This window comes from Stegostoma tigrinum, chromosome 41 (genome assembly GCF_030684315.1).
Source record: "Stegostoma tigrinum isolate sSteTig4 chromosome 41, sSteTig4.hap1, whole genome shotgun sequence".
Classification (NCBI taxonomy): domain Eukaryota; kingdom Metazoa; phylum Chordata; class Chondrichthyes; order Orectolobiformes; family Stegostomatidae; genus Stegostoma; species Stegostoma tigrinum.
Genome location: NC_081394.1, coordinates 7803739 through 7826950, shown reverse-complemented (window position 1 = coordinate 7826950; position 23212 = coordinate 7803739). Strand labels below are relative to the sequence as shown.

The 23212-nt window shown below is 49.9% G+C and overlaps 1 protein-coding gene across 1 annotated transcript; it reads right to left on the bottom strand.

Moving 5' to 3' along the window:
- Positions 1-14620: 14620 nt before the first annotated feature.
- On the bottom strand, positions 14621-16916 carry LOC132206703 (uncharacterized). Its single transcript, XM_059641406.1, has 3 exons — positions 16738-16916; positions 16207-16567; positions 14621-14722 (listed from the first exon to the last, which is right to left on the bottom strand). Exons 1-3 carry the CDS (start codon positions 16914-16916, stop codon positions 14621-14623), a joined length of 642 nt encoding a protein of 213 aa, XP_059497389.1.
- Between the last annotated feature and the right edge of the window lie 6296 nt (positions 16917-23212).

Genomic DNA, 23212 nt, shown 5'->3' with positions numbered 1-23212 from the left:
CTGTTCAGACTTTCAAGAAAGACAAAGATAGACACAACAGAACTACAAGAATCAAACAGTATGCGATGAGAAAGTAGGACCAGTGACCGAGTTGGAGAATAAACCACACTTCATAACAAATAGCAGAGTCAGCTTGAGCAAGCAGATTGTTGACTCCGGCCCTCATTTTCAGTTTCTACACAGTAAACCATGAAAACATTTCACAATCGAAAAGTCAATTGTTTCCACCATTCAATAGATATCAATCCACTCATTAAATGCCTTTTAATACACCCACTTGTTTTGGAATATTTTCAAAAGAGAACAAAACACATTCGGCATTCCTGAAATGACTGCATCAGGATGTTTGGAAAATCAAGCATCACCCACGCCTGGGTTTGTTTTGCTCATCTTTACCACGGAATAAGTGTCAGATTGTGTGACCATTACAACAGGGGGCAACTTGTGAAAGTGACGAGGGGCACAGAGATGCAGCTTGGACCAAGTCACTGAATTCACTGTTGGAATGGAGAACCTGCCAGCTTGGGACAAGTCACTTTCTGTATTTCCCCTTCACGGTCAAAAGTCCTTTCACTGACCAGCAGGCGATCTGCTCCGTTCTGCCGCTTGGTAACCTGCCTCCCTTTCTTTCTCTGTGGAGCAGGAACACGGTTATCAGGTTCCGGGACATCTCACATCTGCCCTTTTTATCTCGATTGTGGCCCATGCTCAAGTGAACACAGAGAAGTCACCGACTTGATCTCACTCCCTCACCAGAGGCGTGATGACCCTCAGGTGAAGCATGCAACTGCTCGATCGTCTCCCTAATGAGAGAGCAGCCCTTTGGCTCTCTGGGACAGAGACAATCTTTCACTGACTGTTACTGAGCACAGTTTCCCAATGCGTCTGACAGCCCAGTAAGTGTTAATGACAAAGATGAAGCTGCTTTCTCTCTCTTCCCCAGGCCCTTTGTTTCTCTCTCCCAAATGCACATTTATTTTCCCAAAGTGTTCCACGAACTGCGACTGGAAGCTTTAGTCCTGTTTGCAGAGATAATGGGAACTGCAGATGCTGGAGAATCCGATTTATTTGTTTATTTCTTTATTGTATTTATTTTTATTTATCTGTCTATGTATCTGTCTCTGTCTTTCTTTCTTTATCAATCTCTCTGCTTTTGTATCTCCCCAAACTTGTCCCAATTCATTCCTATCTCTCTACCTGTGTCTGCTTTTTCTGTCTGTTTAACAGTCTCTCTCCCTAATGAGAGAGCAGCCCTTTGGCTCTCTGGGACAGAGACAATCTTTCACTGACTGTTACTGAGCACAGTTTCCCAATGCGTCTGACAGCCCAGTAAGTGTTAATGACAAAGATGAAGCTGCTTTCTCTCTCTTCCCCAGGCCCTTTGTTTCTCTCTCTCCCAAATGCACATTTATTTTCCCAAAGTGTTCCACGAACTGCGACTGGAAGCTTTAGTCCTGTTTGCAGAGATAATGGGAACTGCAGATGCTGGAGAATCCAATTTATTTGTTTATTTCTTTATTGTATTTATTTTTATTTATCTGTCTATGTATCTGTCTCTGTCTTTCTTTCTTTATCAATCTCTCTGCTTTTGTATCTCCCCAAACTTGTCCCAATTCATTCCTATCTCTCTACCTGTGTCTGCTTTTTCTGCCTGTTTAACAGTCTCTCTCCCTAATGAGAGAGCAGCCCTTTGGCTCTCTGGGACAGAGACAATCTTTCACTTACTGTTACTGAGCAGTTTCCCAAAGCGTCTGACAGCCAAGAAACGGTAAATAACAAAGAAAAAGCTGCTTTCTCTCGTTTACCCGACCCACCCCACCCCTTGTTTCTCTCTTCAAACAAGCATTTATTTTCCCAAAAAGTGTCCCACTCACTGGAACTGGAAACTGTTCTCCTGCTTGCAGACAGCTCTGCTCATGTTTGACACATATTTGGCTTGTTCGAGATAGTTGCATGATAAATGCACAAAATGTGGAGCAGATTGTTTGCGTTTTTCATACATTAAAATTACAATTCAGTTATAAATATGTCAACAGAGTTCATTGACTCGCGGAGGATGCACTGGAATAATATTTGAATTCTCTGCCTGTCTCTCCCAGACCACCACAATCTCACATTGCGTCGGAATTGTGAATTGATTTATTTCTTGATTTACTTCTTGACGATATTTCCCATGGAATACTTAACATGTCGGGTGTTGTTTTGTAGCAGCAGTGTCCATACCTTCGAACCAGGAGTCTTGGGTTTAAATCCTACCCCTATCTCTTTCTGAAACATAACTCAGGAGCACAATTTTGTTGATGGAAGGAATGTGCAAACAGGAATAAAAACACAAAGTGCTGGAAAATCTCAGCAGCTCTGGCAATAGAGGAATATGGCAATTAGGAGCGGGATTTGGAAATACAGACCTTTGAGCCCACTCTGCCATTTAATATGATCATGGCTGATCTTATCCTGATCTCAACTCCACTCTCCTGCCTGCTCCCCACAGACCTTTATCCTGCTTTTCATCAGAAACATATCTCTTCCTTTCTAGAATCTCTTGATTGATTCTGCCTCCAGAGTACTGTGGGTCAGTGAGTTCCACAGATTCACAACCGTCTCCGGGAAGTGGTTTCTCCTTGTCTCAATCAGCAGAATTCTGGACACCAACACTGCATTAAGATCAAACCGTGGACACAGCCAGAGACAGACGCTGCTGTTTGGAATCGTCAATAATCTCGACCATTAATCCGGCATGACCCAAGTGGACTTTCGGCTTAACTTGCTTCTTTTTGAATACGCTGTGTAGGTGATTTTCTTCTGCTGTTCAATATCAGGGTTCTTAGCAGAGGCAGTAATGCAGAGACTCGAACAAACAGCTCTGCCAATCATCCAACCCAAACTTGGGGTCCACTACGTGGATGACACCTTTGTCATCACGAAACAAAACAAATTAGAGGAGACCTTCAAGACCATCAATAATACCCTTTACTGGCATAACATTCACAGAAGAGGAGAAAGACAACAACAAACGGCCTCCAGAAGTGACCAGCAGGCGATCTGCTCTGTTCTGCCGCTCGGTAACCTGCCTCCTTTTCTTTCTCTGTGGAGCAGGAACACGGTTATCAAGTTCTGGTTCATCTCACATCCGCCCTTTTTATCTCGATTGTGGCCCAAGCTTCATGTGAACACAGCAAAGTCGCCGACTTGATCTCACTCCTCCAGAAGTGTGTAACAACATTCCTGAACAAGTCGATGAGAGAATATTTACAATCCCGAACACAAAATGATCACCTCTCTCTCTATCACACGTATCTCAAGAGCACAATTTTGTTGATTGAATGAATGTACACACAGAGTGAGGTCTATAAAGCCAGTCTAACCATGACAATCATCCCCATGCAAAGGCAGAAGAAGCCTAATTGGCCACAGCAATCACCCGACAGTGTGAGGCTGATAAAAAAAATAAAACATCGGTGTAGCAGTCAGTCATTCAGCCCGTTTGTCTGTACCAACATTCAATATGATCATAGCCGATCATGCAATTTCAATTTCCAATTCCCGTTTTCTCTCCACACCCCTTGATCCCCATAGCAGCAAGGGCCTCATCTAGCTGCCTCTTGAATATATCTAACGAAATGGGCCTCACAGCTTCCTGTGGGAGAGAATTCCACAGATTAACAACTTTAAGTGAAGAAATTCTTCTTCATTTCAGTCCTGAATGGCTTACCCCTTATTCCTAGACTGTGAGCCCTCGTTCTAGACTTGCCCAATGTTGAGAACATTCTTTTTAGCCTGTGCAGTCCCATCAGGATTTCACATGTTTCCATGACATTCCCCTCGTTCTAGACTTCCCCAATGTTGAGAACGTTCTTTCTAGCCTGTGCAGTCCCATCAGGATTTTACATGCTTCCATGACATTCCCCTCGTTCTAGACTTCCCCAATGTTGAGAACATTCTTTCTAGCCTGTGCAGTCCCATCAGGATTTTACATGTTTCCATGACATTCCCCTCGTTCTAGACTTCCCCAATGTTGAGAACATTCTTTCTAGCCTCTGCAGTCCAATCAGGATTTTACATGTTTCCATGACATTCCCCTCGTTCTAGACTTCCCCAATGTTGAGAACATTCTTTCTAGCCTGTGCAGTCCCATCAGGATTTTACATGTTTCCATGACATTCCCCTCATTCGAGACTTCCCCAATGTTGAGAACATTCTTTCTAGCCTGTGCAGTCCCATCAGGATTTTACATGTTTCCATGACATTCCCCTCATTCTTCTAAATTCTAGTGAGTCCGAGCCCAGTTGATCCAATGATTCTTCATATGTCAGACCTGCCATCCCGGCAATCTGGTGAACCATCACAAGACTCCCTTGATAGCAAGAATGTCCTTCCTCAGACTGGGAGACCAAAACTTCACACAATACTCAAGATGTGCCCTCACCAAGGCCATGCATAGCTGCCTTATGACATCCCTCCTCCAATACTCAAATCCCCTCACTGTGAAGGCCAGCATGCCATTAGCTTTCCTCACTGCCTGCACGCCAACCTTCAGGAGTTGTTCCACTATGACACCCAGGTCTTGTTATCCCCTACCCTTTCCCAAACTGGTGCCATTCAGCTGATAAGCTGCCGTCCTGTTTTTTGACACCAAACAGGATAACCTCACACTTATCCACATTACACTGTATTTGCCAAGTATGTGCCCACTCAGCCAGTCTGTCCAAATCACCCTGCAGCCTCGGAGCATCCTCCTCACAGCACACACTGACACCCAGCTTAGCGTCATCTGCAAGTTTGGAGGTATTGCGTTTAATTCCTTTGTCCAAGTCATGAAAGTATATCATGAAGAGCTGGGATCCCAGTGCCAAAATCTACGGCACCCCACTTGTCATTGCCTGTCACCCCGAAAAGGGCTCATTTATTCCAACTCTCTGCTTCCTGTCTGCCAACCTATCAATACGTTACCTCCGATAACGTGAGCTGTAATTTTCCTCACTTTGCGCGGAACCTTGTCAAAAAACCTACACAACATCACTGGTTCTCCCTTGTACCTTCCACTGGTCACATCCTTCAAAAATATTCCCGAAGATTTGTCAAGTACGACTGACCTCTCCTGAATCCATGCTGACTTGGACCGATTCTCAACTGTTCTGAAAATGCTCGGTTATTGCATCCTCAATAATTGACTCCAGCATTTTCACCCACCACCAATGTCAGGTTAACTAGTCTACATTTCTGTTTTTTTCCCTTCCTTCTTTTTTAATAAAGAAATGGGTTACATTAGATCCCCTCCAGTCCAGTGGAACTCTTCCAGAGTCTATAGAATGCTGGAACAAAATAACCAATATGTCCACTATTTCTATGGCCACTTCCTTAAATACACCAGGTTGCGGGACATCAGGAACTAGGGGCTTTTCCGATTTTAATCCTATCAATCTCTCCAGGGCCATTTCCTGACTAACAAGGATTTCCTTCAGTTCTTCCTTCATGCTTGACTCTCTGTCTTCTGTCCCCATCGAACTGAACTAACAATAGCAAACACCTGATCACAAAGTCAGGGATATATAGCCTAAGTAGCCGCACTGAGGCCTACAAAACCTAACATGACATGGCAACCACCCAACACAGAATGAGGCCGATAAAGCCAAAATTACCGTGACAACCTGCCATAAACTGAGGCCTGTAAAGCTGAACTACTCACGGCACCACCCAGACAGAGGCAGACCTGTAAAGCCTAAGAAACCATCGCAACCACCCGATACTGTGTGAGGCCTATAAAGCCAAAATACTCATATTGTGGCCTAAGAAGCCGAACTAACCAAGGCAACCATCCCTTACAGCATGAGGCCTATAAAGGCCAACTACCCACGGCATCTGCCCCACAGTGAGTGAGGCCTATATAACCTAAATAACTATGGCAACCACCCTTTACAGATTGACCCCTAAAAGTCTAACTAGCCATGACAATTTCCCTCCGACCAAAGACTACAAAACATAACTACCCACAACAGCCACCCCATGCAGAGTGAATCCTCTAAAGCCTAACTACCCAAGGCAACTGCCCCATACTGGGTAAGGCCTATAAAACCTAAATGCCTATAAAGCCTAATTACCCATGTCAACCACACAACACACAGTGAAGCCTATAAAGCCTAACTACCTCCGGTAACCACACCGTAACAAGTGAGACCTAGAAAACCTAAACGCCCATGGCAACGACTTCCTTACAGACTGAGGTCAATCATGCCTAACTAAGCACAACAATTGTCATAAACAAAAGCCTAACTTCCAAAGGTAACTGTCCCAAACTGAGTGAGGCCTGTAAAGCCTAACTATCTATGGTTACCACCCCGTGCTGAGTGAGACCTATACAACCTAAATTCCTGTGACAACTGTCCGCATGCAGAGGCTGATAAAGCCTAACTAACCATGACAAGCACACCATACAAAGTGAGACCTAATTAAACCCATGACAATCATCTCCATTATGAAGTCAACAAAGCCACATTTCCCAAGGCAACTGCCCTACGGACAGAGGCCTATACAGCCTCAACACATATACCTGAGAAAGGGATTTCAGTTCTTGCCCAATGGCCATATGTACAGGCCAGGGGGAAAACACATGAGCCATTGACTTGGATGTAAAGGTCTACCCAAACACAAGTCTTTGCCCCATCCATCCGTGCGGCCAGCCTGCTGGGACACCAGCGCAATCAGGGACTTTGTCCAATCCAGTCCTGTTCCCACATTCTGAGACCAAGCTGCCTTCCATCAGATCCTTAGAATGCAACTTTCTCAGAAACAGGGACTGGAGTCATCTCCTCAAACATGCCCTGCATTTTAATAACACCGTCACTCACCTGATTGTGGCTTAACACCTTCTTCATGGCTGATCTCAAATCCCCTCAACTCCTTTCTCAACCACAGATTGGTCTCGATTACACTTAATGACCGAGCCTCCACTACCCATCACAACAGCCCAATATTGAGTGAGGTTACATAGCAACCATGCCTTACTGAGTGAGGGCTTTCAAACCTCAATATCCACAGCAACTGCTGCTTCTAAATGAGGCCTTTCTCACCTAAATACCCACAACAATTGCTTCATACTGAGGGAGGACGATACAATCTAAACACCAATTGCAACCTCCCAATAGCAGTGAAGTGCAGAAAAGCTAAATATCCATAGCAACCGCTCAACACTGAGCGAGGTCTATATAATTTATATATCCAGAACAACTGCCCTATACTGATATAACAATTATGCCCATAGCACTGCCCATACTGAGTGAGGCCTATTTCCCTATAGTAATTGCCCCATGCGGAGTGAGGCCTATATACCTGTAGTAATTGCCCCATGCTGAGTGAGGCCTATATACCTGTAGTAATTGCCCCATGCTGAGTGAGGCCTATATACCTATAATAATTGCCCCAAACTGAGTGAGGCCTATATACCTATAGTAATTGCCCCATGTTCAGAGGGGCCTACATACCTGTATTAATTGCCCCATGCTGAGTGTGGCCTATACACCTGTAGTAATTGCCCCATGCTGAGTGAGGCCTATATACCTATAGTAATTGCCCCATGTTCAGAGGGGCCTACATACCTGTATTAATTGCCCCATGCTGAGTGAGGCCTATATACCTGTAGTAATTGCCCCATGCCGAGTGAGGCATATATACCTAGAGTAATTGCCCCATGCTGAGTGAGGCCTATATAATTGTATTAATTGCCCCATGCTGAGTGAGGCCTATATACCTATAGTAATTACCCCATGCTGAGTGAGGCCTACATACCTATAGTAATTGCCCCAAACTGAGTGAGGCCTATATACCTGTATTAATTGCCCCATGCTGAGTGAGGCCTACACACCTGTAGTAATTGCCCCATGCTGAGTGAGGCCTATATACCTGTAGTAATTGCCCCATGCTGAGTGAGGCCTGTATACCTATAGTAATTGCCCCATGTTGAGAGGGGCCTATATACCTGTATTAATTGCCCCAAACTGAGTGAGGACTACATACCTATAGTAATTGCCCAATGCTGAGTGAGGCCTATATACCTGTAGTAATTGCCCCAAACTGAGTGAGGCCTATATACCTATAGTAATTGCCCAATGCTGAGTGAGGCCTATATACCTGTATTAATTGCCCCATACCGAGGGAGGACTATATAACCTAAGTACTCATAGCAACTTCCTCGTGTTGACTGCAGCCCATATAACCTTAATCCTCATGCTGAGGGAAACCTATAAATCCTCATTTCAGGCCAAAACGTTGACTTTCCTGCTCCTCTGATGCTGTCTGACCTGCTGTGCTTTTCCAGCCTCACACCTCCCAGCATCTGTGCTCCTTATTGCCTCCGGAGCCTATGTATCCTCTTCGGGAGACTTAAACCAAAGACTAACGACCTCCAGGAGTCGCAATTTCTCCGCACCTCGGTCTTAAACGTCCCCATCTCACTGCCCCCCCACCTCACAAAACATTGTCATTCCCCTGTGAGCGAAAGCATCTATTCAGCATCCACATTGTCCTTCTCACTCAGAACCTAATATATTCAAATAAGATCCTCTTCCCAAACTGAATTTAAGCCTAATCTTTCCTTAAACAACAGCGGCTTTCTCCTGGGGATCAGCCAAATGCATCTTCCCTGACACCAATTCCACTGCAAGAATATATCTCTCCTCACATAAAGAGACCTAACCATACACATACTTCCCTTACCCCAAACCCGACCCGTCCTACCACAGTGTTTACCCTTATATGGTGCTAACATTCCAGCCCCTAATGAAGGCGTTCCAAAAGCTGAGAACCAGTACACTGGCTGGATGTGCAGGGATTGAAGGGGAATTGAAAGAGCACATTTGTATGGAAAAAAACAATCACTCGTTGCCTAGTTTAGATGAGATTAGATTAGACTCCCTACAGTGTGGACACAGGCCCTTCGGCCCAACAAGTCCACACCGCCCCTTTGAGCATCCCACCCAGACCCCGTCCCCCTATAACCCACACACCCCTGAACACTACGGGAAATTTAGCCTGGCCGATCCACCTAGCCTGCACATCTTCGGGCTGTGGGAGGAAACCGGAGCACCCAGAGGAAACCCACACAGACAGTCGTCCGAAGCTGCAATCAAACCCGGGTCCCTGGCGCTGTGAGGTTGCAGTGCTCACCACTGAGACACCGTGCCTCCCGAGCAATCCCCTACTGTGTGCCATTCTGGTCGCCAGATTATCAGGAGGTCATGATTTCACCAGAGACGGTACAGAGTGGGTTCGCCAGCATGCTGCTTGGGATGAAACGTCTTAGTTAGGATGGGTCAAGTAGGATGCAGCTGTTTTTCTTGCAGCAGACACGGCTAATTGTGGAGGAACTGATTGAAGTACGCAAAGTCACGACAGGTACAGAGTAGATTGTGAGAATTTCTTGCCCACGACAGACATACCTAAGACCAAGATAACAAAGTGTGGAGCCGGATGAACACAGCAGGCCAAGCTGCATCTCAGGAGCACAAAAGCTGACGTATCAGGCCTAGACACTTCAAACAGCATTTGTTTAAGGTGAGGAGCCAGCAGTTCAGAGGAGACATCCAGACGCCCAAACAGGCCTTCCTACAGCACTTTACCTGCACTGCCCTCAATCTAGCCTACTGCATTTGCCGCTCACTGTGTGGTCTCCTCCACACTGTGGAGATTGAGTACACCCTGGGCAATCACTTTGCAGAAAACTGGTACTATGTCCGGTCCGCTAAAAAGACCCTGAGCTTCCAATTGCCTGCCACTTGAAAACACTGCTGTCTTCTCCGGTCAATATCTGTGCCTCTGGCTTGCGGCTGTGTTCCAGCCAAGCTCAGCGCACACTGGAAGAGCGGCATGTCACTTCCCAATTGGACACTCTGCAGCTTTCTGCATTCAGTGCTGAGTTCAATGAGTTTTAAGGCCGAAGCGCCTTCGTCTAATCCCCACACACGAGGCCCTGTCATCACAAGAACTGTGACCAGAAACAACCCATTATAAGCCACTAATGGTCCTCATTAGCAGCTACTCACGTTCCCAGGCTGACCTTTACCCATTCCTTCATCTGCCCAACTCTCTCTCTCTCTCTCTCTCTCTCCATCTGGGCTCTATCTCCGCCGATCATTTAGTTTATTGGTTTCTCCAACCTTTCTCCAGCACAACCTTTGTCCCAGCTACAATCAGCTCTGAAGAAGGGTCACTGGGCCCGAGGGTTTTAACTCTGCTTTCCCTCCCCAGATGCTGCCAGACCTGCAGAGTTTTTCCAGCAATTTCTGTTCTCGTTTCTGACTTGCAGCATCTGCAATTCGTTGGGGTTTTTTCCCCGTTTCGTTCCACATCTTTGGAGATACCGTTCAATCCCCCACACACCACCTTCTCCCGCATTTTGTTCTCGTCAGAGCCGTCTGGCTACAAGGCAGTCAGTCCCTTCAGCCAAGTACAAAGATTGCAAATTGTTGATGCCTGAGCCCTGACCCTCTATGCACTCTTCCATTTGTTCCAAGTTTCAACCCCAAAAACTAACAAAAAAAAGCACCGACTATCCCAATCCTCAATTCCGTCTCTTCCTTTCGGTGGGTCAGTTAGTCTGAACTTCTCGGCTTGACACATTCAGAGGGAGAGATCCCCACCCTCCGTATCAGAAATTGGTAACCATCTGAGAGAAGCAGTCTGTTGAACTCACTTCCTCAGCGGGCAGTCAATTTGAGGAGAGAACACAGGATTTTGTTTACTGTGAGGGTTACAGGCAGGAGAATGGAGTTGAGGCCCATATGAGATCAGCCACGATCGGATTGAGCAGCAGAGCAGGCTCAAAGGGCTGAATGGCCTCCTCTTGCTCCTACATGATAGTGTCAATAGAGTCGTGGAGTGGCAAAGCAGGAGCTTCACTACAAATAGTCTGCGCTGATCAGACATTCCAACCTGACCTATACCCCCCAAGCCCTTCCTGTCTACGTACCATGTTATCTCCGACCCCAGCATCTGCAGTTCTTACTATCTCCGAGTATGCATCCGTCCAGATGCCTTTTAAATATTCTAATTGTACCGGCCTCCACCGCTTCCTCTAGCAGCTCATTCCATACACGCACCACCCTCTGTGTGAAAAAGTTGCCCCCGAGGTCCTTTTCAAGTCTTTCCCCCCTCAGCTTAAACCGATGCCCCTCTAGTTTTGGACTACCCCACCCCAGGGAAAAAGGAACATTGACTATTCACCATATCAATAGCCCCCACGATGTTATAACCCTCTGTAAGGTCACCGCTCAGCCACCGACATTCCAGGGAAAAATGCCCCAGTCTATTCAGCCTCTCCACAGCAACATTCCCATAACAGCTTTCCTCGCGGAGGGCAACCAGAACTGTACACAGTATTCCAAAAGTGGCCTCACCAATGTCCTGTACAGCTGCAAAATAACCTCCCAACTCCTCAGCTCAATGTGTTATGACCAATGAAGGCAGGCATGTCAAACTCCTTCTTCACCCCCATGTCGACTTGCAACTCCAATTTCATGGAACTATGAATCTGCACTCCAAGGTTTCTTTGTTCAGCAACACTTCCCAGGCCCTTACCGTTAAGCGTCTAAGTCCTGCCCTGATTTACCTTTCCAAAATGCAGCACCTCACATTTATCCAAATTAAACTCCATCTGCCACCCGTCTGATCAAGGTCATGTTGAACTCTGAGGTAATCTTCCTCCCTGCCCACTGCACCTCATATTTTTGATATCGTCTGCAAAGTTACTAACTGTACCTCTTCTATTCATCTCAAAATCGTTTATATAAATGATGAAAAGCAGTGGAACCAGCAATGATCTTTGCGGCACACTGCTGGTCGCAGACCTCCAGTCCAAAAAACTCCATCACCACCTTCTGAATTTTGTATCCAATCGGCGAGCTCCCCCGGATCCCCTGTATTCGAACCTTACTAACCAGTCTACAATGGGAACCTTGTCAAACACTTTGCTGAAATCCTTACAGACAATGTCTATCATTCTGCCTGCATCAATACTCTTTTCTGCCTCTTCAAAAAAAAACTCAGTCAAGTTCTTCTTTAAGATTTTTGAAGAGATTGAGACATCAGCGACTGGGCAGGAGGATGAGAGGCTCGTGATGGGGCCCAATCTGAGTGTCTTAAAAATTAAAAACAAATTCAATTCAAATACAAAAGGGATAGTAAGAACTGCTGATGCTGGAGGAACACAGCAGGGCAGGCAGCATCAGAGGAGCAGGAAAGCTGACATTTTCGGTGGGTACCCATTTTCTGAAGGGTCCCAACCCAAAACATCAACATTTCCTGCTCCTCTGATGCTGTCTGTCCTGCTGTGTCCCTCCAGCTCCACACTGCGTTATCTCAACTCAAAACACAACTTGTACCATTCTCTTTTTGTAAAAAAACACAAATCTGACTTTATGTGTTTCTTCAAGGAGATGAATCCAAAGCCAGTGCATGCGATGGAGAGGTGGGAAATTTGTGCTTTCATCAAATTCCCTCTCTGAGAAAAAAAATCCACTCCTCCTCCTCCTAAATAGAAACCAAAAGAACTGCAGATGCTGTAAATCAGGAACAAAAACAGAAGTTGCTGTAAAAGCCCAGAAGGTCTGGCACCATCTGTGAAGGAAAAAACAGAGTTAACGTTTTGGGTCCGGTGACCCTTCCTCAGAACATAGTTCTGGACCCTGACACCAGACCTGAAACATTAACTGTTTTTTTCCTTCACAGATGCTGCCAGACCTGCTGAGCTTTTACAGCATTTTCTGTTTTTGCTCCTGATTTACAGCATCCGCAGTTCTTTCAGTTTTTATTTAGTATTTAACTCACTGCCGCATCTCTTCCTGGCATGCCCACCTCGAAGAAAGTTTGCTCCTCCCTCCAAGGGGATTTCTGTTCCAATCTCCCTTCTTGCCCAATGACGTTAATTTCACTCTCACTCCTGGTATTTGACCAGGTATTTCCTAAAACTCATTTCCACAGCCATATCACATTCCTCAGTGACTGCCTCTGGCTCAGGTTCACCCCACGTGGATTCCAACTGAAGTTTCATCCCTCATGTTTTGAATCCTCACAGGATCACATATCTCCACTTTTCACGGACAGCTGATCTCGCCACATCCTGAGATCCACCCTCAGTGCAACACTCTCACCCCCTCTCTCCCCAACAGCGTCGTAACACACTGGCTCAGGGCTGCACCACTCCGCAGTTCCACCTCATCCTCCAGCTCATTCGTCATCCTAACAAGAAACATGATGTCAAACTCTTCTTCCAACGTCTTTGCCTCCATGCTCATTTCTTTGGACAAGAGTCCTCTTCCCATCTCACAGACCCCTATGCCCAGCTCCAACACTCTCCCTCCACCTGGACCCCTCCCTCTGGCCTTTTCCTGCGTTCGATCTTTTCATTGAGAACTGTCAACATGACATCAGTCACCTCCATTTCACTGCCCCTCTCAACAAGTCCAATCTATCTCCCTCTGAACTGACTGAACTCCGTGCACTCAGATCGAACCCTGACTTTGTCACCAAGCCTGCCGATAAGGGTGGTGCTGTGGTAGTCTGGCGTACTGACCTCTACCTTGCACAGGCTGAGCGTCAGCTCTCAGATACCTCCTCCTACCTTCCCCTGGACCATGACCCCACCATGGCACATCAGGCCATTGTATCCATTACGGTGATGGATCTCATTTCATCCGGTGACCTCCCCCCATCCGCTTCCAAGCTAACAGCCCAACCCCGCACCGCTCGTTTCTACCTCCTGCCAAAAATCCACAAACAGGACTGTCCAGGTAGACCCATTGTTTCAGCCTGCTCCTGCCCCACCGAACTCATCTCTTCCTACCTTCACTCAATCTTCTCTGCACCCCCACCCCACCCCAGTCCAATCCCTACCCACATACATCCAAGATTCATCCGACGCCTTACACCGGTTTCAAAGCTTCTAGTTTACCGGCTCCAGCCACCTCCTCTTTACCATGGACATGCAATCCCTTTACACATCCATTCCCCACCAGGAGGGTCTTAGGGCTCTCCGCTTCTTCCTGGAGCAAAGACCTGAACCATCCACATACATCACCACCCTCCTCCGCTTGGCCGAGCTTCTCGTCACCCTCAACAACTTCTCTTTCAACTCCTCTCATTTTCTTCAGCTAAGAGGGGTTGCCATTGGTACCCGCACGGGCCCTAGTTCTGCCTGTCTCTTCGTGGGATACATGGAGCATCCCCTGTTCCAGTCCTATCCCGGCCCCCACCCACAACTCCTTCTCCGAGTCAATGATATCGTCGGTGCTGCTTCCCTCTCTCGCCCGGAGTTGGAAAACTTCATCAATTTCGCCTCCAATTTCCAGCCCGTCCTCACCTTCACCTGGTCTATCTCTAACTCTTCGCTTGACATCTCTGTTTCCATTTCTGGGGATAGTGCGGCCACTAATATCCACTACAAACCCACCGGCTCCCACAGATAAAACAAAAGCTTCTGGGGACCGGTCACCGGGCCCAAAAAGTTAACTCTGTTTTGTTCCTCCACAGATGCTGCCAGACCTGCTGAGTTTTTCCAGCAGCTTTGGTTTTTGTTGCACTCCTCCTCCTGAACTGCAGAGGTCACTGTGGCCCCCATGCGCTCTGTTCGTGTCTACACATCCCGGGGCGCCTCTTGTCTTTGGCTGCCTGCTCTTTGTTGTGTCTGGTTGCTCCTCCAGATCATCTTCCGGTCCTCCAACGGGCTCTGGTCTTCCTGTACCAAAGAGGTGAAGGACAAGAGGCGACCCAGTCCTTTCACAATCTCTCCTTTTATTATCCAAGGCTTTTTGCAAATCTTTTAAATAATTAAGGCAAATATAACTAAATGCTCCAGACACTGGAAACACTGCACACAGTTTGCACACTTAAAAACATAACTGGAGGACAAAAATTAAAATCCCAGCCACTGCTCAGCTCCAAAGGGGAGTCTGCACAATTCTCCAAATTCAAACTGAGCAGAATGTCTGGCTTCTTGCAAAATTGAAATCACGATTCATACAAGATTTAAACTTCCAAATCTCTCAAAGCTCCACACAAAACCCTGCATTTAACTGCAAATCACTGCACCGTGTTTAAAGGTGGAAGTCAATCTCAGATTTTTCCATTTGTGAAGCATATTCTGAGGCAGTTTTTGTCCTGATTATTTCTGTCAACACAGAGTAAAGCTCCCTCTACACTGTCCCCCCATCAAACCCTCCCACGGACAGGGACAGCACAGGGTTAGATGCAGAGTAAAGCTCCCTCTGCATTGTCCCCACACGCCCCATCAAACCCTCCCGCGGACAGGGACAGCACAGGGTTAGAGACAGAGTAAAACTCCCTCTACAATGTCCCCGATCAAAGACTCAGTACAGGGTTACATACAGAGTACAGCTCCCTCTACACTGTCCCCACCCGCCCCATCAAACCCACCCACGGACAGGGACAGCACAGGGTTAGATACAGACTAAAGCTCCCTCTACACTGTCGCCCCCCATCAAACCCTCCCACGGACAGGGACAGCATCGGGTTAGATACAGACTAAAGCTCCCTCTGCACTGTCCCCCCCATCAAACCCTCCCACGGACAGGGACAGCACAGGGTTAGATACAGAGTACAGCTCCCTCTACACTGTCCCCACCCGCCCCATCAAACCCTCCCACGGACAGGGACAGCACAGGGTTAGCTACAGAGTAAAGCTCCCTCTACACTGCCCCCACCCACCCCATCAAACCCTCGCACGGACAGGGACAGCACAGGGTTAGAGACATAGTAAAGCTCCCTCGACAATGCCCCCTATCAAAGACTCAGTACAGGGTTAGATACAGAGTAAAGCTCACTCTACAATGTCCCCTATCAAAGGCTCTCAGGACAGGCACAGCACGAGGTTGGATACAGAGTAAAGCTTCCACTACACTGTCCCCTACCCACATCAAACACTCCCAGGCCAGGGACAGCACAGGGTTAGATACAGGAGTGAAGCTTCCTCTACACTGTCTCCCATCAAGCCCTCCCAGGGACAGGGTCTGCTTGGGGGCTAAATAGTGGATAGTCCCAGAACTATTTTCTTTCTCCCAGCTCCCCCTTTGACAGAACCCCAGGGGTGAAAAATGGTGGGGGTGGGGGGTCTGAACCGTGGCGTCAGTGGGTGGGGGCAGGTGGAGGAAGACTGAGTGGGTTGTGGGAGGTGTGTCCCATTCAGAGGCTGGGTTGAGCGACGGGGCCTCGGAGGGTGGAGTAGAGCCCGATGTGGGTGACCAGGTTGGGCTCCAGGGCATAGGCAGTCTCGCCGTGTTCCCGCAGCAGGGCGTAGAGCGCCGTGTCCTTGGCGTAGCCCGCCCTGCACCGAACGCTGCCGAGGTACGCCAGCACCCGGCGGGCAGCCGGCGCCGAGAAGAGCATGGCGGGAGTGCAGCACTCGGTGGCGGGCATCAGGGAGTAGAGCTGAGGGCTGAGGCGGCGCCACTCCAGCAGGTAGTGGCGCCCGGCCAGCTCGACCACCAGCATGGTGTAGAGGGCCAGAACGGCCCAGCTCAGCATCACCGAGGCCCTTCGGCAGATAGTAGCGGTAGGCGGCGGCCTGTTTCCGGGACAGCGTCACCACCGCAACGAACGCGACGGTGTCCCCGCGGGGCCGGGTGACCCGGGTCCGCCTCCCGCACGTAGCGCTCCGCCTCCTCGCCCCTCGCCCGGCTGCGCTCCAGCGCCTCCTCCGTCAGGCGCCGGAGGTGGGCAGCGCGGGTGAAATACCGGGACTGCCGCAGTCCCTGGCACAGCAGGGGCAGCACGACGCCGAAGGTGAGGAGGTAGAGCAGCACGGCATGAACCCACGGCCTCTTCAAACAGGGCAGGACGCGCCCGCGGAACCCCCCAGCCCCGACTCCGCTCGCCTCGGCGCGCCACGTTGTCTGCACCCAGCGACTCAACATCGGCCCAACCACCGCCCCCACAGCCCACTCGCCCAGGACGAATGAAACCACCCCCCCCCACACACACAGACACACACACACACACACACACACACAGACACACAGACACACACACACACACACAGTCACACTGACACAGACACAGACAGACACACACACACACAAACAGACACACACACATACACAGACACACACACACACACAGACACACACACACACACAGACACACATACACAGACACACACAGACACACACACACAGAGACACACACACACACAGACACACACACACAGACACACACAGACACACACAGACACACACACATATATGCAGACATACACACACACACAGACACAGACACACACACAAACACACACACACACACAGACACACACACACACACACAGACACACACACACACACACACACACACAGACACACGCACATACACAGACACACACACACACACACACACACACACACACACAGACACACACACACACACTTAAAAAGAACCCCACAGTGGGTTTAGGTGGTGGGTGTGAGAGGGCGGTGAGTGGGGAGGGGACGGGAAGGATGGGCGGGGTGTCTCTCAGGGCTCCTTGATCAGCGGATTACATCAAGTAGGCAAGTGGTCCCCTCGACCAGGGGCCGCCCGGTTTCGGAGTCCTTCCACGAACCCTCTCGGGGCCCAGGGATATGTCCCGACTGCATGCGGAAGGAAAGAGAAGATTCCGGAATGAGAACCCATTTGGGCATGACCCTCCCACTCAACGAACCCACCGCACTGGCGCTGCCCGACTGCTACATTCTGTTGGGCATCAGGATGGTCCATCCGACCCTCGGTTCACCAAAACGGGGCCAAGTGCAGCACCGGTCACTTCGGTAAACACTCGGAGGGGACGACAGCACAGGCCACTCTCCCCGGCAACACCGACTCCCTCCCCGCTCCCTTCAATATCCTACCCGGTCTACTCCCACTCGACCACCGTCTCCCTCCCCACTCTCTTCAATATCCTACCCGGTCTACTCCCACTCTGCCCCCGTCTCCCTCCCCGCTCCCTTCAATATCCTACCCGGTCTATTCCCACTCTCCCCACGTCTCCCTCCCCGCTCCCTTCAATATCCTACCCGGTCTACTCCCACTCTCCCCACGTCTCCCTCCCCACTCTCTTCAATATCCTACCCGGTCTACTCCCAGTCTACCACCGTCTCCCTCCCCGCTCCCTTCAATATCCTACCCGGTCGACTCCCACTCTCCCCACGTCTCCCTCCCCACTCCCTTCAATATCCTACCCGGTCTACTCCCACTCTCCCCACGTCTCCCACCCCGCTCCCTTCAATATCCTACCCGGTTTACTCCCACTGTCTCCCCATCTCCCTTCCCGCTCCCTTCAATATCCTACCCGGTCTACTCCCACTCTCCCCACGTCTCCCTCCCCGCTCCCTTCAATATCCTACCCGGTCTACTCCCACTCTCCCCACGTCTCCCTCCCCGCTCCCTTCAATATCCTACCCGGTCTACTCCCACACTCCCCCGGTCTCCCTCCCCGCTCCCTTCAATATCCTACCCGGTCTACTCCCACTCTCCCCACGTCTCCCTCCCCGCTCCCATCAATATCCTACCCGGTCTACTCCCACTCTACCCCGGTCTCACTCCCCGTTCCCTTCAATATCCTACCCGGTCTACTCCCACTCTACCCCGGTCTCCCTCCCCGCTCCCTTCAATATCCTACCCGGTCTACTCCCACTCTCCCCCAGTCTCCCTCCACGCTCCCTTCAATATCCTACCCGGTCTACTCCCACACTCCCCACGTCTCCCTCCCCCTCCCTTCAATATCCTACCCGGTCTACTCCCACTCTGCCCCCGTCTCCCTCCCCGCTCCCTTCAATATCCTACCCGGTCTACTCCCACTCTCCCCCCGTCTCCCTCCCCGCTCCCTTCAATATCCTACCCGGTCTACTCCCACTGTCTCCCCATCTCCCTCCCCACTCCCTTCAATATCCTACCTGGTCTACTCCCACTCTCCCCACGTCTCCCTCCCCGCTCCGTTCAATATCCTACCCGGTCTACTCCCACTCTCCCACTCCGTCACTTCCCGCTCCCATCAATAGCCCACCTGGTCTAATGCCACTCCCCCCCTCACTCCCCGCTCTCTTTAATATCCCCTCCATTCTAATCCCACTCTCTGCTCCCTTTAATATTCCACCCAGTCTAATCCCACACACTCCCAGCTCGCTTCAATATCCCACCCAGTCTATTTCCACTCTCCCCCTCACACCCCACTCCCTTTAATATCCCACCCAGCCTCATCCCCTTCTCCGCCCACATCAATATCCCACCCAGTCTAATCCCACTCTCCCCCTCAATCCCCACTCCCTTCAATTTCCCACCCAGTCCAATCCCACTCTTCGCCCTCACTCGCCGGTCCCTTTAAATTCCCACCCAATCGAATCCCACTCCCCACAACTATCCACACCCTTCAATATCCGACCCAATCTTATTCAACTCACCACTCCTCACTCCCCGCTCCCTGTAATATCCAACGCAGTCTAATCTCACTCTCCCCATCACTCCCCACTCTCTTTCATATCCCACCCAGTCTAATCACACTCTCCGCTCCCATCAATATCCCACCCAGCCTAATCCCACTCTCCCCCTTAAGGTCCGCTCCCTTCAATATCCCACCCAGTCCAAACCCACTCTCCCCCTCACTTCCCCGCTCCCTTTAATATCCCACCCAGTCTAATCCCACTCTCACCCTTACTCCCCCCTCCCTTTAAGATCCCACGCAGTCTAATCCCACTCTCCCCCTCACTCCCCGCTCCCATCAATAGCCCACCTGGTCTAATGCCACTCCCCGCCTCACTCCCCGCTCCCTTTAATATCCCCTCCATTCTAATCCCACTCTCTGCTCCCTTTAATATTCCACCCAGTCTAATCCCACACACTCCCAGCTCGCTTCAATATCCCAACCAGTCTACTTCCACTCTCCCCCTCACACCCCACTCCCTTTAATATCCCACCCAGCCTAACCCCCTTCTCCGCACACATCAATATCCCACCCAGTCTAATCCTACTCTCCCCATCAAACCCAGCTCCCTTCAATATCCCACGCAGTCCAATCCCACTCTTCGCCCACACTCGCCGGTCCCTTTAAATTCCCACCCAATCGAATCCCACTCCCCACAACTATCCACACCCTTCAATATCCGACCCAGTCTATTTCAACTCTCCACTCCTCACTCCCCGCTCCATGTAATATCCCACTCAGTCTAATCTCTCCCAACTCTCACTCCCTGCTCCCTTTAATATCCCACCCAGTCTAAACCCACTCTCCCCCTCACTCCCCGCCGCCTTAAATATTCCACCCAGTCTAATCCCACTCTCCCCCTCACTCCCCACTCCCTTTAATATCCCTCCCAGTAAAATCCCACTCTCCTCCTCTCACTGCCCACTCCCATTAATATCCCACGCAGTCTAATCCCACTCTCCCCCTCACTCCCCGCTCCCTTTAAGATCCCACGCAGTCTAATCCCACTCGCCGCCTCAAACCCAGCTCCCTTCAAAATCCCACCCAGTCCAATCCCACTCTTCGCCCTCACTCGCCGGTCCCTTTGAATTCCCACCCAATCGAATCCCACTCGCCCCAACTATCCACACCCTTCAATATCCGACCCAGTCTTATTCAACTCACCACTCCTCACTCCCCGCTCCCTGTAATATCCCACTCAGTCTGATCCAACTCTCCCAACCCTCACTCCCCACTTCCTGTAATATCCCACGCAGTCTCATCCAACTCTCCCCCTCACTCCCCGCTCTCCGTAATATCCCACCCAGTCGAATCCCACTCTCCCCCCTCATTCCCTGCTCCCATCAATATCCCACGCAATCGAATTCCACTCTCTTCCTCACTTCCCTCTCCCTTTTATGTCCCACCCAGTCTAAACCCAAACCACCCTCACTCTGGTTCGCTTCCCTATCCCACCCAGTCCAATCCCACTCTCCCCCTCACTCCCTGCTCCCTTTAATATCCCACCCATTCTAATCCAACTCTCCCCAGCGCCCCCCGCTCCCTTTAATATCCCAAACAGTCCAATCCCACTCTCCCCGTCACTCCCCGCACCCTTCAATATCCCACCCAGTCTAATCCCACTCTCCCTCTCATTCTCCGCTCCCTTAAATATCCCACCCAATCTAATCCCACTCTCCGTCCACATTCACTGTTCCATTCAATATCCCAGCTGGTCCAATCCCACTCACTCCCAGCACCCCTGAATGTCCCACCTAGTCTAAATCCACTCACTCCCCACTCCCTTCAATGTCCCTACCAGTCCAATCCCACACTCCACCTCAATCATCGCTGCCTTCAATATCCCACCCAGTCCAATCCCCATCTTCGCTCTCAGTCCCAAGTCCCTTTAAATTCCCACCCAATCGAATCCCAACCCCAGCTCACCACACCCTTCAATATCCGACCCAGTCTAATTCAACTCTCCACTCCTCACTCCCCGCTCCCTGTAATATCCCACTCGGTCTAATCTAACTCTCCCAACTCTCACTCCCTGCTCCCTTTAATATCCCACCCAGTCTAAACCCACTCCCCCCCTCACTCCCCGCTCCCTTAAATATCCCACCCAGTCTAATCCCACTCTCCCCCTCACTCCCCGCTCCGTTTAATATCCCACCCAGTCTAATCCCACTCTCCCCCTCACTCCCCACTCCCTGCAATATCCCACTCAGTCTAATCTCTCCCAACTCTCACTCCCTGCTCCCTTTAATATCCCACCCAGTCTAAACCCACTCTCCCCCTCACTCCCCGCTCCCTTAAATATCCCACCCAGTCTCATCCCACTCTCCCCGTCACTCCCCACTCCCTTTAATATCCCTCCCAGTAAAATCCCACTCTCGTCCTCTCACTCCCCACTCCCTTTAATATCCCTCCCTGTAAAATCCCACTCTCCTCCTCTCACTGCCCACTCCCTTAAATATCCCACCCAGTCTAATCCCCTGCTCCCCCTCACTCCCCACTCCCTTTAATATCCCTCCCAGTAAAATCCCACTCTCCTCCTCTCAATCCCCACTCCCTTTAATATCCCTCCCTGTAAAATCCCACTCTCCTCCTCTCACTGCCCACTCCCGTTAATATCCCACCCAGTCTAATCCCACTCTCCGCCTCACACCCCACTCCCTTTAATATCCCACCCAGTCTAATCCCACTCTCCGCTCCCAACAATATCCCACCCAGTCTAATCCCACTCTCCCCCTCAATCCCCGCTCCCTTGAATATCCCACCCAGTCCAAACCCACTCTCCCCCTCACTTCCCCGCTCCCTTTAATATCCCACCCAGTCTAATCCCACTCTCCCCCTTACTCCCCGGTCCCTTTAAGATCCCACACAGTCTAATCCCACTCTCCCCCTCACTCCCCGCTCCCTTTAATACCCCACCCAGTCTAATCCCACTCTCCCCCTCACTCTCCGCTCCCTTCAATATCCCACACAGTCTAATCCCACTCTACCCCTCACTCCCCGCTCCCTTTAATATCACACCCAGCCCAATCACACTCTGCCCCTCACTCCCCGCTCCCTTTAATATCCCACCCAGTCTCATCCCACTCTCCCGAATTACTCCCCGCTCCATTTAATATCCCACCCAGTCTAATCCCACTCTCCCCCTCACACCCCACTCCCTTTAATATCCCACCCACTCTAATCCCACTCTCCCCATCACCGCCCGCTCCCGTTAATATCCCACCCAGTCTAATCCCATTCTCCCCCTCACTCCCCAAGGCCTCACAATCTGCTTTTGTCCTCATTGACTACACACCAGCCATCCAACAATCTCTCCCAAAATGAAACCCTCTCAAAACTACAGCATTGTCACGCTACATGTCAGTTTGTTGCCCGAGGGAGCATTTGGGCAGAGGGAACATTACCCTGTATGTAAATCCATGCTGTCCCTATCCAAGGACGTGTTTGATGAAGCCACTTTGGATGGATATTTACATTCTGCTGAAAAGTGTAAAGGGAACTGTAGTTAGTATCTTACCCACTATTGTAGCTCTCCAAGAATTGGTTCTGAGGGATAGTGTCAAGGCAGCTGTAATTTCAGTTTAAAAGAGTCCAGGGGGCTTTCTCCCATATCAAAACATGTGTTGCCCTTGCCCTGAGAGTGTTTGATGGAAACACCATCAATGGAGCATTACTTTCAATTTACTTTCACTTAAAAAGAGGATCCTGTTTCTAAAATTCTGCATTCTGTTTTGTCCCACCCTCGGAGTGTTTGATGAGGAC

Excerpts from the sequence above, each read along its gene's own strand:
- LOC132206703 (XM_059641406.1), bottom strand. The coding sequence starts at position 16,916 with ATGTTGAGTCGCTGGGTGCAGACAACGTGGCGCGCCGAGGCGAGCGGA. Across the intron at positions 16,568-16,737 it reads CAGGGACTGCGGCAGTCCCG|GCCGCCGCCTACCGCTACTA; the intron begins GTATTTCACCCG and ends TCCCGGAAACAG. Across the intron at positions 14,723-16,206 it reads ACTCCACCCTCCGAGGCCCC|GAAGACCAGAGCCCGTTGGA; the intron begins GTCGCTCAACCC and ends TCTTTGGTACAG.